We start from the raw sequence: 15,636 nt of genomic DNA, 5'->3' as shown, positions 1-15,636 counted from the left end.
TTTGGACTCAAGTATGTTTGGACATGTGCAGTGGGAGGACAGTGCATGTATTTTACAAAGGATGGCGAATACGGAGCTGACAGGCAGGAAGAAAGGAGGAAGACCACAAAGAAAGGAGGACTTGCTGTGAGTTGGTGTGACAGAGATGCATGCTAGTGAGATGGAGGGAGATTATTAATCTGAAGGAGCAGAAGAAAGAAGAAAAACAATATGACAATAAACAGCAGTGTACAAATGTAAATGCTGTACTGAAATCTGTATTTTTAATTCAACTAATTAATGGAGTTATATGTCATATATTTATTTACTAATATATGTGTTTCACGATTATTATCACTTTATATTTCATTTTTTTACATCCTTAGTTATTAATTATTTGTCAAGTTTTAAATTTAACACCTACATTTAGTTAATTTGTAGTTTCGTTTCTGCCTGTTTGTTTACAAATCACTTTTAATGTGTAAACAAAGAGCTACAAGCTGCTAGGAGTTTCAAAGGCGCAACCATTAATGTTATTAGAGGGTCGTCCAGCAGGGGGCGATGGTGCACCTACACACTGTGAGAGCAGTAAAGCCAGAAGAAGAGCTCTTCCCCTCCTCGTTCATCACCACAGGCTGTATCTGGTAACATTGGCGGAATAACACCAGGAGAGCGTCTTTTTCTGGGTGTTTTTAAAGCTGCCTTTTGCTGAGGTGAAGTTTAAAGGCAGGCAAAATGTCGTCTTGGGTGAAATCACCTGCGGGTGGTCGGCGGCCATCCGGTAACCCTAACGGAAGGTGAGTTTCCAGGCTAGCGAGGTTAGCATTAGCTGCTAGCTCACAATAATATAGAAACGTGAAACGCTGTCAATTAGCGGCCCTATAAACCGCCACCTGTGCTGTGTAGTGCTCCACAGCCGCGTGTGTTTCGGAGGGCAGCTCCATACCCAACCAGAGAGGAGAGGACCGAAGAGCTCAAGGATGCCCTGGACAGGTACCAGCCTCGGGCAGCCTTTTTGTTGTCGGCAATGGTTTAAAGTGACCAAAGCTTTATTATGAGTGATTTACTGTGCACCTTCACTTCTGTGTGTAGTGCTACACGTCATTCATGGTTTTGTTTTAGATGAAAGAAAATGCACCGTCTTAGTAAATAAAAACTGCATTTAAAGCCTCCAAGTTGCTATAAGTCATATTTAATAGTTCCTTATAGCTGCCCAACTCTCTTTATGTCAGCACTGGGGAACATCTTACTTCCTTCCCAGCCAGACTTTTCTTTCCTCCCTGAAGGTAAATCATGAAACAAATAATTCTAGGATCTTGTTTACAGGTTTAACTGGTTAGACCAAACTTTGAATGCAGCTCTCCAGTTTGAGTACACTTACAGTTTCAGCTGCCTAGCGAGGTTGTAGACTCATCTTTAACACAGAAATCACTTTTATTTGGGTAAGTTATCAAACTTGTGTGTTTTGGCAAAAGTCCTTGAGTCTCTCGTCAGTGAGCAATTAAAAGAGTTCTTGTACTCCTAATGAAGTTCTTTCAAAACTACAATCTGGGTTCAGAAAACAGCATAGTGCTGTCACGGCTGCCACAAAAGTGATAAATGACATACTTGTTGCTCTTGATAAAAAACAGCACTGTGCTTCTCTCTTTATCGACCTGTCAAAAGCTTTCGACACTGTGGATCACGCCATTTTAAAGCATAGGCTTCTTTCTTTGGGGCTGTCTAGACATGTTGTCTCCTGGTTTACTAATTATTTGAGTGACAGGACTCAATGCATTAAATGTGAAACTCTGTGCTCAGAACTTTTGAATATTCACACTGGGGTGCCACAGGGTTCAATTTTAGGACCTCTGCTGTTCATCATGTATATAAATGATTTGGGACAAAATGTGTCCAATGCTAGTTATGCATTTTTATGCTGATGACACAGTTATTTATTCCTTTGGCTCAAACTTTGAAAAGGCAATAGAATCGTTGCAGAAAGCTTTTGACGTGGTTCAGCACACACTTCTGGAGCTGAAATTGGTTCTCAATGCTGAAAAGACAAAGCTAATGTTGTTTTCAAACATGAAGAGATTTCCTCAAACTGTCCCCTTGGTGTCCACTCTTGAGGGAAACCTCATAGAAGTGGTGCATACGTATAAATATCTTGGCTTTTTAATTGATGATTCTCTGACCTTTAAACCTCACATAGACAATCTTGTGAAAAAACTCAAACTAAAATTGGGATTTTTCTTTCGAAACAAATTTTGCTTTTCTTTTGAGACAAAAAAGCGTCTTGTAAATGCTACATTTTTATCTGTTTTAGATTATGGTGATCTGCTGTACATGAATGCTTCCGCCCAGTGTCTTCATAAGATTGACTCAGTTTATCATGCCTCCTTACGGTTTATTACAAACTGTAGGGCCTTGACCCATTGTTGTGATCTGTACGCTCGAGTGGGATGGCCTTCGTTGTCCTCCAGGAGGTTTGCTCACTGGTGCATCTTTATTTATAAGGCCCTGCTTGGACAAATGCCCACCTACATTTGCGATCTGCTCACACGGAGAAGTACTGTTTCTTACAGCCTGCGTTCAAGCGATCTTTTATTGCTCAATGTTCCATTTGCCAGAACTGAACTGGGAAAGAGGGCTTTTACTTATGCTGCCCCTTTCACATGGAACATGATGCAAAAAGACTGGAAGATAGCAGATCTTATTTCATTAAATGCTTTTAAGTCCAGATTGAGAGAGCCAGAGAAAAATGTTTTTAAAATGTAATTGTTATTTATAATATGTATGTAACTTTGTAATTTCAACGTGTTGTCGCCTCTTGGCCAGGACTCCCTTGCAAAAGAGGTTTTTAATCTCAATGGGACTTTTCCTGGTTAAATAAAGGTTAATAAATAAATAAATAAATAAGTTCATAATTGCATGTGCAACAGGCAAAGCAGGTACTGATAGAAGCTTGGTAGTTTGGAATCATAGATGTAAAATGAACTAAAGTTACCTGAACATTAATTTTTAGTGTGTGTTGTAAAACTGTTAGTGCTTAGTTAGAGTATATAAGCTGAAAGCAGCTGTTCTGAGCTCTGTGCAAACTGCACTGACTTTTTTGCGGCCATGTCACCAGACTAGTATAGAAGTAACGTGTTACTGCTGCTTCCTGATGAGAAAAATATTGCACACTGTTCACTGTAGAGCATGTGCTATATGGATGGAAGAATTGGGGCCCAACTTTTATCTTTAAGTGAGGTGTCACAGGTGTGTGCTCCTGGCTGTGGCGTTCCAAACATTTGTGACGGGATGGGTCATTCAAACGAGTACGCTGAATTTGAGCGTCGTACTATAATAGGATACCGTCACTGCAACAGTTTCTTCTCTCCTACATATTCCACAGTCAACTGTAAGATGTGTTTTTGTAAAGTTTAGCAACCAGCCACTCGGTCACGAACGTAAAGTTAGAGAGTGGGGTCACCGACTGCGCTCTGCTGACTCACCAACTCCACATTTCCAAACTTCTCAATGAACATCTGTGCTGACATGCCACTGGAGTTTCAGGGTTTGGGTTCCGGCAGCTGAGCAGCTCCCGTGGGTCTAAAGTGTGGGTGATCCCATACTTTAGTCTCTATTCTGTACTTTGGGACAGAAGACGGATGTAATTTTACTGTCAACTATGACAAAATCAAGTATTTCAACACTTTAGCTGTGAATCCTTTGAAAGTGTGAATGTCAGAATATGCTGACGTAATGTTTTAGTAAGACATCAGGAATACGGTGTTTGCAACAGTCTACTATTGTTTCTGTGTTGTGAGGGGAAAAAGCTGTTTGAGTGAAACTTAAAACTTTGATGCACTGAATGTCGGACGCACAGGCTCCTTCGTGCACTTGCTCTCTGAGTCTCACTTTCAGAAAATCTATTTTTGGATATTTATATGCTCGTCATATTAAGGTGTCGTAGAGGAGGCATAGAAATACCTCCCATATTAAACTGTTATGACACTTTTCACTGCTTTTTTTCAGTTATGAAGAGCTAGAGCAAATCCAAAACTACAGTGGAAGTGTGAAGTACGAGGGCTACAAGCATCAGCCAAATGGTGAGATTTGTTTCTTTGTTTTGTCCGTATGAGCAAAATGGATACGCTTTACACAAGACATGTTTTTAAATACTCTAAAATCTTAATTACACATTGATCCAAAGAAGAAAAGAGTGCAGTAATATTTTTGCCGCTTTTCGAGTCTCTTTCAACGTCACCGTTCTCAAACTTCCAGCCAAACCAGAGGGTGGCACTCCAGCAGACAGACGTAAAACGCTGTATCAGAAGTTCTACAGACAGGTGCAGGAGGAGAGGAAGCCAGCCGACTGCGTGGTTCTCTCTGTTACCAAACAGTGCCTGTGAGTATTTATTCATTGCCAACAGAATTTGCTGGTTTATCCTTTACTATCAGCGTGAGGAGACTGATATCATTCAGTGTTTCCCCACACTCGGGCCGACTCATATTATCTTTTGTTTTTCTATCTTCCTCAGTCTTATATTAAAACCTTAGTTGATGCTAACAACCTTTCCCCGGCTGGTGTTTTCCCTACCGGTTGGCTTGCTGGCCAGGTTACTGTTGTAGTGTTTCTCAGTGTCATTGAGTCAACTGCACCGTCTTGGACTGCAGCTGGCCACAGTAGTCGTCCTCCTGCTTTGGAGCTCTGCTGTGAGCTTTAGGGTCACTTTAATCAGAGCCTGCAGCAGATGGAGGACTGGTTCTTGTGCTGCTGTGCTAAGCTCACAGAGACCGCAGAACAAATGAGTGCTTCCAGCAGCAGCTGCAGACCATGACTGTGGAGTTTTGGTTCCCTGCAGGATGAGACTTATTGGATGAAAGCTGTTTTGATGTGTCAGTAAGTATGAGGCAATGAAAGTGTTAGGAGCAGAAGGACTTATAACTCTGTATCAGATCTTATCCTTTTATTATCACCGTCAGTTTTTTGCTTGCCTTTCTTTACTTTCTTGGTGTGCTGTGCAGGCTGCAAATCGTTTCAGCTACGAGGCTTTGTTCACATTTAACGTGCTGTAACTTCAAATTTGTTCTGGCTACTCAAGTTTAGGTTCTTGTTCCCTTTGGAAAGTCTTTTTGTTGATGTATTAACAGTGTTTCACACGCAGACCCTGTGTGTAAGTGTTCATATAACCACATTTCCAATGCAGATGTCTGCTGTGAAGCTTTGTCACCATGGCAACAAACAAAAAAACAACAAAAACCAAAGTAAAAGCCCACAGGTTTTTTTGCACACGTAGTTTTCTTCCTGTGTTGTGTTGAATGATTGTCTGTTAAATTAGTTGTGATAACTGACAACCACAGACGAAGCAACGTGAACACCAGCAAAAAAACACCTCACTTTGTCACTCACACAAACACATTTACATAAAGTTGGAACAGCTGTTTGTTTTTGGTGTCTTGATCAGTCAGTAACGAAGATTGTATTCATTTATGCACAGTCAAAAAATGTCATGTAGCACATCTTTAAAATTCAGTGTTCAACTACACACTGATTTGCATTGAAGTACATTAACAGATACATACATGTGAAGGTTAAACATTCTTGAATACACCTTTCACATATCAAATGTGCCACTTGGATCACGTTCTGTTAAAATACTCTTTATTTTATGCTTTTGAAAAACTGCCACAGTTGTAAACCAGTAATCAATCAATCAAACAAACCTTTATTTGTCACATGCAAGTTTGCACCTGCAGTGAAATTGGACCCCCCCACCCCCCGACCATGACATTCTACACATGGTAAAAGTCTAACAGAGTAGCGGTCAAAGCACACTAAAAAACTTGCACTCCTTATGCTCTGCAAGATTGCAACATCATCAGTCAATTTTCACGCACTTCTACACTAAAAGCAACGATTAATTTGAATCACAAATATGGCCGCTTAGGCTTGATTTAGGCCATACTCCTGTGTTGAATGGCACGGCCATGCACCCTATACTGGGTATACAGACGTGTCCAAGAAGACTTGCTGAAGTTCAAACTGAGCATCAGAATCAGAGAGAGTGCTGATTTTAGGGGACACATTTAATGTGGAATGGTTTCCAGCACCTTGTTGAACTTGCAGGGTGTACTTAATAAAGTGTCCTACTAGTATAGTCACAAGGGTGTCAACCACTGGAATTGGTTCAGCACAGGAGTATAACTCAAGCTAACTATGAGACTCAGTTGATACAGATGGACTGGCAGTTATAAAATGCTTATTGATAAGTATAAATTGATGCAGCACTTTATTTGACTTTCTCAGTATCCCAAAGACACTAGGAAATACTAGTATTATAATATTTACGGTACAAACATCTCATTAAGAATAAACCCACAATACAACACTAATCACACCGATGAGAGATTTGAAAATCTGTGTTAGCTTCACATAAAACACTGTTTTTGTTGGGAAAGCACATTTTAAATGAAGGAGTCACCCTTTGCTCCGTCACAGATTTAACTCGGGGTATCTCCTATACGAGGTGAGTCGCTTAATATAGAAATGTCACGTTAACAAAGTGTTTCTCTTCCTCTCAAAGGGATTACCCCAAATCGCTAAGCCAGTGCTTGCAGGAGCGTGGCCTGTCAGTGGAAATGCTCTACCTTCAAGCGGAATCGGGCCTGACCCGGGCCCTACAGGATGTCCGAGCAGAAGGCTCCCCCTTATGTATTCTGGTGGAGCAGACAAACGTAGCTCTGTCCTCCTGCACTGTTATCATATTCTCAGAATCCCTCAAAAGTAAGTTCGTACCCCTCGTATTCCTTCAAACTTACCAAACCATCCCTTTTACTAGGCTCAGTTCAACAGTCTGTAGATTCCACATCTTTAAACACGAGGTCTAAAACAAATTTCTTGTAAAACCAAATAAATTAAAAAGACACACTACCATTTAAAAGACCACTATCTAAAGTTACACAAAGCTACAGTTCTTCAGTCATGCATGCATTTAAAAACTGTGCCGAGTCTATCATATCTACATGTTAATAGCTGGATCTTGGCAAACGATCCTTTGGCTAGCACATGCATATACTTCACACAACAATACATGACAATACATCCCAAAAAAACCAAACCAAAAACTAAAAAACGGTCAATTTATTACAACATGTGTTTCATTTTATGGGTCATCAGTTCTGTCACTAACTGCTATCTTAAACCAAATAACAAACCAGACCAAACCAACAATCAGACTTCTTTGGAAGACGGCACAAAGGCAACGTTGTAGCTACCATTCAGACTATTTGTTAGCTTACACACCAACTTCACTTCATCTTTGATTTTTGTGCGATAACGTGAGTGTTACTCTTAACAAAAACAAATAAACCAAATCTGTATTATTATCAGACGTATGCACGATCTGTGCCAGGTGCCAAACGCAAGACCTGGGCTTGAGGTCAGGTTCAGCTGCATATGAGGTGCAGTCGAGACGTTTAGCAACACAGACCATAAAAGTATTTCTGTGTCACCTCAGTCCTGTGGGAACCAGATGTACCAAGTGTCGCAAAACTACAACGTTTCAGCTGAAACTTCATTTCAGGGAGGACAGAAAATTCTCAGGATGGTGTGAAGTAGGGCTGCCACAAACGATTATTTTGATAGTCGACTAGTCACCGATTATTTTTGCGATTAGTCGACTAATCAGATCATCATCCATTGGACAGAAAACGTACAGCTTATTGCACCAGCAGCATCTGCTCTTATATAACCATCATTAGCTTACAGCTTTATGTGTTTAAGGTCTGTGCTAACTAAAAATAAACACAAGATGGTAGTTTATTAAATTTTAATGAAATTTGCAGATTGTCTCGGTGAAGTTTAATAAACTCAGTCGTCTGCGCTTTGCTCCCTAAAATATAACGGGACACCGGAGTAAATTCTCGACCATCTCACACTTCTGTTTAATCAATTTTCTGTTTGACGTTTGTTCAGCTGTGTGAAAACCACCCAGTGGATTAATAAAGTTTTATTTTATCTAATCTAACCTAATCTAATAACTTTAATCTCAGCCAAACCGATTTACTCAGGAACAAATAAAGGTCTGTCATCTCGGTTGTGGGCAAAAGACCTGGAACTGACAAATAAAGGCTATCTCATCTCATCAACAAATAAAAAACACAGAAAAAAGCCAAACAATAACATTTTTAAGTTATCTAAGTGACTCATATATGTTTAACCTGAGTAGTGAAAGACTGCGGTGGGTTTGAAAACGATCTGCCGGGAGTCCGGTGTTCTCACGGCTCTAGTTAGCCTAGCCCCCGGCTAGCTATCGAGCTAGTGGGTAACAGACGTCTCCGAAAACGTCGGAGCGCTTTTGAAAATATGCGGTGTCCTGATAAACTGAGCAGATATTTGAGGTTTGCACAGCTACATTCTCGCCTGAAAATATGTGAAACGTTTATTTTGTGACCCAGAAAGAATAATAAGAGTAATATTAAAACTAACTAGCTGCCGCCATTGTTGGAAACTGAGCTCTTAAATCCTGCTACTTATTCCTGCGCCTTTCAGGATCTTACAAAGCTTCAAACGACGCGTCGACTATTAAATTAGTCGATTAGTTGATAGTCGACGTAATCGTGACTAGTCGACTAATCGTGGCAGCCCTAGTGTGAAGATTGTATACAAATCCTTTCACAGTTCCACAGCGGCGTGTATCACAGTTCAGCTGACCCAGTTTTCTCCTTCGAACTCCTACGGTCGGACTCCTACTGTAGGACTGCATTTTCACATCTGAACCTGGGAAGCAGATTTGCTGTGAATGTCAAAAGGAGACCGTGACCATGCTCCTGATGCCTGTGGTTTCTCAAACTGAGAAATTTTAGGTCGAAGCTGAACAAGCAGCACTTTTTAACAGAGAGTAATCCTCGACTCCAAAGCCTGAGCTGAACTTTGGATCTGCATCAGATCAGATACTGGCTCTAAATATGATCACGAGGAGGAAACTGGCTACATTTAAATCAGTTATGGTTTTATGGACCTTTATGATCTAACCTCGTAACTGTGGGAATTTTCATTTTTATCTTTTGTATCCTCCTGGACGAAGCGTGCGGCCGGTTTTACAGAGGCATGACCCAGGCTCTGGATAAAATCAAACTCAAGTTGTAATAATGTGCAGTTTGCTTTAAATCTGCTTAATATGACATTTTATGCTTTATTAGCACACATACACGACCTAATCTTTATAACACAAATGTTAAACACATTGTTAGGTGAATTCAACCAAAATTAGATCAATTCAACAAACACAATTGTCTGTCCTCAGAAACAAAGCTGAAAAAGCGTCACCATTCATTATATTTAGAATAAAATGTCTGGATGCACATTTAGATAAATTCAGTACTTACTAATCAGGTTGTATTAAAGTTACTGATAATGCACGTATTTGCACAAAATGCATGTCCCTCAGTGCCACACATCCAGTAATCCAACACCACCCCCACCCCCCGAAGCATTACTTACCAAAATACTAATTTAATCAGCTGATCCCAACATTGACATCAAAACGATCTCAGCGCGAGCTGAAAGGGATCTTTTTTTCACCTCTTTCTCCTACCTCAGCCTCATGACACTTCACCGTTACCGTTCCCTTTCCCTCCTCAGTCCATCGAAACATGCCCAAAGACCAGGCCATGGACTTTGTTCTAGCAGAGTACAACCGTGGACTGGCTAAAGAGCGACCCCCGAGGGACCCAGCAGACATTGCAGCCGAGGCGTCGCAGCTGCTCGATGACTTTCTGGATCGAGAAAAGATCGCGCGCCACACCGTTCCCTCTGAAACACGTCAGCTCCTCGTACTGTTAGGCGAGGGTGTCCATCTGTACCCCGAGGAGTTGGAAACCATCTCGGAGTACGTGCGCTCTCGGCAGGACCACGTACAAGGTGAAACGATTACACAGCAGTTCCTACAGAAGCGCTGTTTCAGCTTTGACTTCTTGTATCAGCTTTGCTTTGTCCTTAGGTCATATATCTCTGTTTCACCTGCGTTTTATCTCTTCAGCTTCCAACAGTGAGGGTGAGAAAGGGATCATGTTACCTCCAGGGTTGGGGAAACCACCTCCTCTGCTTCCGACTCCATCTGGGCCACCACAGCCTCAGCCTGCATCTTTAACAGGGGGGCCCATGGGAGACCACGCCTCACCTTCACCTGTACCCCTCTTGCCTTCACCAGGTTTGGGTTTTCCCTCTTTGTGTCTTTTTAAATCTGTCAAACCTTTAATGCTGTGAGGCTGTGAAGCATGATGAAAAGTCCTGGTGTCCTACTTTGGTGAGAGTGCTAAAACCTACCACGGCATTGCTAATCATGAACAGCTAGAGGCTGATTTGCTTCTTTTTATTTTTAGTTGCTCATCCCAAAACCAAACCTCCTCCGCTGCTCTCCTTGCATCGCCTTCCTGGTCCGTCGTTAGGGGGCCCAATTGTCCGAGGTCCCCTGTCGTCACACATCCCTTACGGCGGTCCCGGTGTGCCTCGTGGGCCCCTGCTCCACCCTCCTCCTGTGTTCCACCCAGGCCCCAGAGGTCCCACTAGAGGAGCCCCTCCCACTCTAAAGAGTGCTCGCCCTCCACTTCTGTCGTCTCCAGGTTGGTCTTTGGTTTCTTTTGGGGTTTTTTTTTTCTTTTCTTAAACTTTTGTCCTAAAGTCATGTTTTTTGCCTCTTTGTTTTCTCAGGTGCTCCTCTTCTTCGTCAGAGTGTCCCCCGGCATTAGGAAATGAGACGCACACACACAAATTTGCAGGTTATGAACAGTGTATCACTTCATGTTAGAGCAAAAGCATCCTTTTTTATGTTTTTTATCTAAATTTAGCTGGAAGATAAATGAAAGTTGATGTTATGTCTTCAGCTCACTGTGGGTGGTTTGAGTGGTAATGTTAAGACCCCCCCCCCCCCCCCCCCCCCCCCAAGGCATCGGTGCCTTTTTTATGTTTTGTCCGTCAGGGTCTGTAACTGTTGGTGAGTGTTGCACAGGTCCATCAGGTAGTTCGTTTAGCTGATTGCACAGAAATACAGCCACGCAGTAATCAATACCCAATCACGGCTGCAACAGGACGTCTTCTGTATTAAACGCCACGAGCCTACTTGCTGTGTACAGTTTTTCAACATGGTGCTTTGAATTTCTCAAAGTTTCTCTGGACAACAGATATTTCACTTTATAATGGTTTGTTCTTCGGAGCCGTATTTCTGGTTCAAATATAACTTGATTCATGTGTAATTTTATTTGTGCCACAGAGGAAAACGGTCACTCTGAAGGACTCTGTATGATGCATGCAGTATCTTCATGGCAGAACACAAACGCGTGTATTTGTTAAATTGCATTTCCTGCACTGTGCACAGTAAAATCGCTGTCGTGTACAGTACATTTCAGTAAAATAATCGTCCTTGTGACATTGGAATTGCAACTATCAGCTTTGTTTTGTTACCCAGGCTTCTGACAGAGTCCTTCTATCAAAGCACAAGACTAAGCTCCAACTATTTCCCAGCATAAATGAAAGAAATGCGACTCTCTTCATTATAAGTCCAGTGACCACATATTTTCTGAATGGCAGGTCTGATGTGAGTAAGAAGGCTCCACAGGTTTGGTTACACGCTGTGGGTTTCAGCCTTTAAGCTTAATATCTGTTAAATATGTGATGCAGGCAGAGCACACGAGTCTGGAACAAACAACTACTTATCATATGTGGCTTTGTTTGTCATTGCTAGAATTTCTAGCACACTGTTGTTTTGTTGCTAATATTTATTAGCATTACTGAAAAGCATTTATCTGGTTAAGAAGCCTTTTTCTGTTGGAGCTGCGGGAGGCTGAGGCCTCACAAAGACAAACGCTTTGCTTTTGTAGATACTGTAAAAATGTTTTTTTCTTCATGTTTTTGAACCACTGTATGCTTTTCCCTTTGCTGTGCGGCGTGCTGATGTTGAACAGGTTTGGAGTCCCGATTATATTTTCAAAGAAAACATTTATAAATGTTTTGAGACGTTTTTCTTTTATTACGAATTAAAATGAACATCTTGATACAAGTTCACCAAACTGACGCATCTTTCTGTAAGAGTCTGAATAGATGTTAGTGCTCAAATTCCTAACACATACGTATTGATCAGTCTATTTAAGTGAATAAAACATAAAAGTGAACCCTTTGTGTATTTTGTACAACGAGCTGCTGCAGCAGCGAGTGAGGCCTGGACAGGCTTTGGTTTCGCTGCATCGGTTTTTAAAGTTGTATGAGGATTTTTTTAAGCTCCAGTTGAAGCTCTCGCGTGGATGGAGATTTCTGGACTCATTTTTATTTCCATACTGGAAGCTTGCCTGAGCTGCTGTACAGTAACACACAGGAAACAGCTTCCAGGCTTCATGGTAGCGAACTGCATATTAAGTGGCACAGAAGTAGTTGTGTACATTTGTATTGGTGATTTTCTGTCGCGTGTTTGCTGTAATGTTCTTTTGACATCTTAGTGTAGTTTTAAACACCAGAGTCTCTACTTTGCTCTTTTTATACACAGTCATGTTGCTGACCTGTTGCCAGTTGTTCCAGCTGTTTGTTTTTACTGCCACCTGCTCGTCTAGCCTTTGTTTATCAGTTTATATATGTTCATATATTCTACTGTGAACAATCAAGATTATTATATATGGTTTTAATTTATTTACAGTCCTGTGCAAAAGGGTTTCAGCAGGTGAAAGGTGCTTTCAGAAATATAAACGATTGTTTATTGGCTCCAAATGTATTCTGCAGGACAACGACCCAAACACACAGCCAAAGTCATGAAGCGCTATCTTCAGCGTAAAGACGAACAAGAAGTCCTGGAAGTGATGGTACGGCCCCCACAGAGCCCTGATCTCAACATCGAGTGTGTCTGGGATCAGAGACAGAAGGATGTGAGGACGCCGACATCCACAGGAGATCTGTGCTTGATTCTCCGAGATGTTTGGAACGACCTACCAAGATTCTTTATTTGTCACGAACATAGTTAAAAAATGGTAAATGGCCTGCATGTGTATAGCGCTTTTACTCAGTCCCTAACAGTGTTGGTCAAGTTACTTGAAAAAAGTAATCAGTAACTAATTACTGATTACTTCCCCAAAAAAGTAATCCCGTTACTTTACTGATTACTTATTTTCAAAAGTAATTAGTTACTTAGTTACTTTTTAAAACACGATTTACAACCTGAGTAGGTGATAAAGTGATAGATCTGATCAGATGGAAAAGTCTCTTTTTAAAACTTGTTTTATTAGTTTTAATCTTTTAACTTTATGCATCAAGCAAAAATTTAATTATATGAAACATTCTCTGACTGGAAGAAATTAGTTTAACATTTAAACCTATTTTCTGCACATTCCAGCTCATAAAATATTTTTTGTGTTTACACTCACTCTTTCAAATAGATGCAAGTAAAACACAGCAGAAAATAAATAAAGTCAAAGACTCAGCGGTCCTGTTGCTCTATTTTCACCTGTAAAGCAGGAGTGGGGTAGGCGGAGGGTTACCCTGGTGCAGGTGTGCCGCGGTCAGTGGAAGAATCCGCGAGTGTCTCTGTGAGTTTCCCATTACGTCGTAGCTACTCGGTGCTTGTTGGAAGTTTAGGGGTTTTTTCGCTGTAAAAAGAAGTTTTCTTCCCACGCACAGCGGACACTAATGTTTTTGTCACTTTTTATGGAATCAAACTCAAAGTAAGGTCAGTACTTCCACGCTTTAAACGCTGCACGCTCATACTCTCTCTGCACTCGATATGTGATCCATTGTTGATCTGCACACAGCTGTTGTCACGAACGTCGCACTCGCTTACGTCACTGTCATGAGACATTCTTGCAAAAAAACACGGTTTTAGTAACGCAGTAACGCAGCGTTCCTACGGGAAAGTAACAGTAATCTAATTACTGTTTTTGCAATAGTAATCCCTTTACTCGTTACTTGAAAAAAGTAATCGGATTACAGTAACGCGTTACTGCCCATCTCTGGTCCCTAAAGACCCCAAAGCGCTTTCCACTACATCCAGTCATCCACCCACTGGTGATGGCAGCTACATTGTAGCCACAGCCACCCTGGGGCGCACTGACAGACGGACACTGGTGCCACTGGGCCCTCTGACCACCACCATCAGGCAAACATGGGGTTAGTATCTTGCCCTACAGTGGCTACAGCCACCCCTAATAAAAGTACAACACGCAGGTGACCTGATACGCTCGACTGTGCAAAAAGAGAGAGAACATTATATTCAGTGAGTGAGTTACATTATATAAAAAAATCTGGAAATTTACAGTTCAAAATCTGAGCATTGTGTGAGTGGGGTGTTAAAGTGTGCTGTAGTGAAGCCAGAAGGCTCAGCCGTGATATGAGAATGTGGTAACAATGACAGGAGAGAAGCTCCTCTTCAGCCTCTCTGTTGCTCGGGTGGTGTTGCATCTTCTGCCTGATTGCAGAAGTTGGGACAGTTTATTGCTGGGATGGGAAGGATCCTTCAGTATGTGAGCTGCTCTGGACCAGCATCTCCTGGTGTAAATGTCCTGTAGCGAGGGGAGAGCAGCCCTGCAGCAGCGTTCTGCTGTATGGATAACTTTGAAGAGCTTTTTGGTCCTTACAGCCGAGTTCCTTCAAAAACTGTGTGCCAGTGTACTATTAGATTATTCTGTTATTATATGTTACCTTATATATGTAATCAAAGTAGTTGAATTAGAATACTGCTGTAGATCATATTATACCCTTTAATATAGAGTGTGTGAGCTGTATGTAGTTTAGTTCTCATTATACTTTTGAGTTAACAGAACATATTCACTTATTAGTTTATTAGACAAGTGTGCATCACTCTGTATCCTTGATCTGCTGTGATGTGTTACATGCTTAATTGTTGAATCATGAAGAGAAGCTTGTAAGCAGGAGACTCTGTGTCTAAGACAGGGGAGATAGATAGACTACATTCCACACCCCCACCTTACAGAAAGCAGAGAGACAACTGCCGAGGTCATAACTTAGGCGCTGTAACAGAGAAAGAATGTGATGTTTTGGCTTTTACGACTAGCTGGGGGCCACTAGAGACTATAAAAAGCTGAGCAACCCGTCACCATTTTGAGACTTGCTGTGACCCTCTTCAGGCATGTCTCCCCATCATGATGGTCCTTATGCTCTTAAGTGTTGAATTGTATGGAAATAAATGATTGTTGATTGAGCATAAATACACCGAGTATTGTCCTTCCTTCAGCCCAAAGATTCAAAGAATTGGGAGATTTCAACAGTACCTAGAAGAAGGCCAAGGCTGCTCACACCAAATGTGGATGTGATTTAATTTCTCCTTCTTTCATTCTCTGCATTTTGTTGATTGATGAAAATAAACAATGCTTTTGTTTTTGAAAGCTTTCTTTGTTTACAGCATTTTTTCCTCACCTGCCTAAAACTTTTGCACAGTGCTGTATTTTTTTAAATTATATTTCACAACTTTTTGCGGGTACTGGGGCATCAGATGTTACACACTCTATATGTTCAACCAAACTAAGTGGACAAGCAGCCTGGTGTGTGCACTCACGCACGCTGTTCAGAGGTTTCATTAAGCGATTTTGCAATAAGATGAGACTTTATTGATCCTACGCAGGGAAACCTGTGCGTTACCACAGCTCAGGTACAGATAGCAGAAGAATACAAAGAGTATACCAGAATACAGTCAA

General features: G+C 41.4%; 1 protein-coding gene across 3 annotated transcripts; it reads left to right on the top strand.

Annotated features, from left to right (window-relative positions):
- The first annotated feature begins 569 nt into the window (after nt 1-569).
- Nucleotides 570-15,331, top strand: si:ch211-216l23.2 (nuclear receptor coactivator 5). Of its 3 annotated transcripts, XM_024803314.2 has the most exons (10): nt 570-776; nt 886-972; nt 3,982-4,055; nt 4,231-4,354; nt 6,534-6,733; nt 9,593-9,871; nt 9,990-10,160; nt 10,333-10,572; nt 10,661-10,728; nt 12,716-15,331. In XM_024803314.2, exons 1-9 carry the CDS (start codon nt 715-717, stop codon nt 10,696-10,698), a joined length of 1,275 nt encoding a protein of 424 aa, XP_024659082.1. In that variant the 5' UTR covers nt 570-714; the 3' UTR covers nt 10,699-10,728; nt 12,716-15,331. The 3 variants fall into 3 exon arrangements, with proteins under 3 accessions (XP_024659082.1, XP_004569236.1, XP_004569237.1); XM_004569179.3 differs by lacking the exon at nt 12,716-15,331 and having other exon boundaries at nt 10,661-12,117; XM_004569180.3 differs by lacking the exons at nt 886-972; nt 12,716-15,331 and having other exon boundaries at nt 10,661-12,117.
- Nucleotides 15,332-15,636: the final 305 nt, after the last annotated feature.

Source organism: Maylandia zebra, linkage group LG7, assembly GCF_041146795.1.
Source record: "Maylandia zebra isolate NMK-2024a linkage group LG7, Mzebra_GT3a, whole genome shotgun sequence".
Classification (NCBI taxonomy): domain Eukaryota; kingdom Metazoa; phylum Chordata; class Actinopteri; order Cichliformes; family Cichlidae; genus Maylandia; species Maylandia zebra.
This window is presented reverse-complemented; position numbering and strand designations above follow the sequence as displayed.

Coding starts and splice junctions, on each gene's coding strand:
- si:ch211-216l23.2 (XM_024803314.2), top strand. CDS start 715: ATGTCGTCTTGGGTGAAATCACCTGCGGGTGGTCGGCGGCCATCCGGT. Junction 4,056..4,230: donor CTACAAGCATCAGCCAAATG/GTGAGATTTGTT, acceptor TCAAACTTCCAG/CCAAACCAGAGGGTGGCACT. Junction 10,573..10,660: donor TCCACTTCTGTCGTCTCCAG/GTTGGTCTTTGG, acceptor TTGTTTTCTCAG/GTGCTCCTCTTCTTCGTCAG.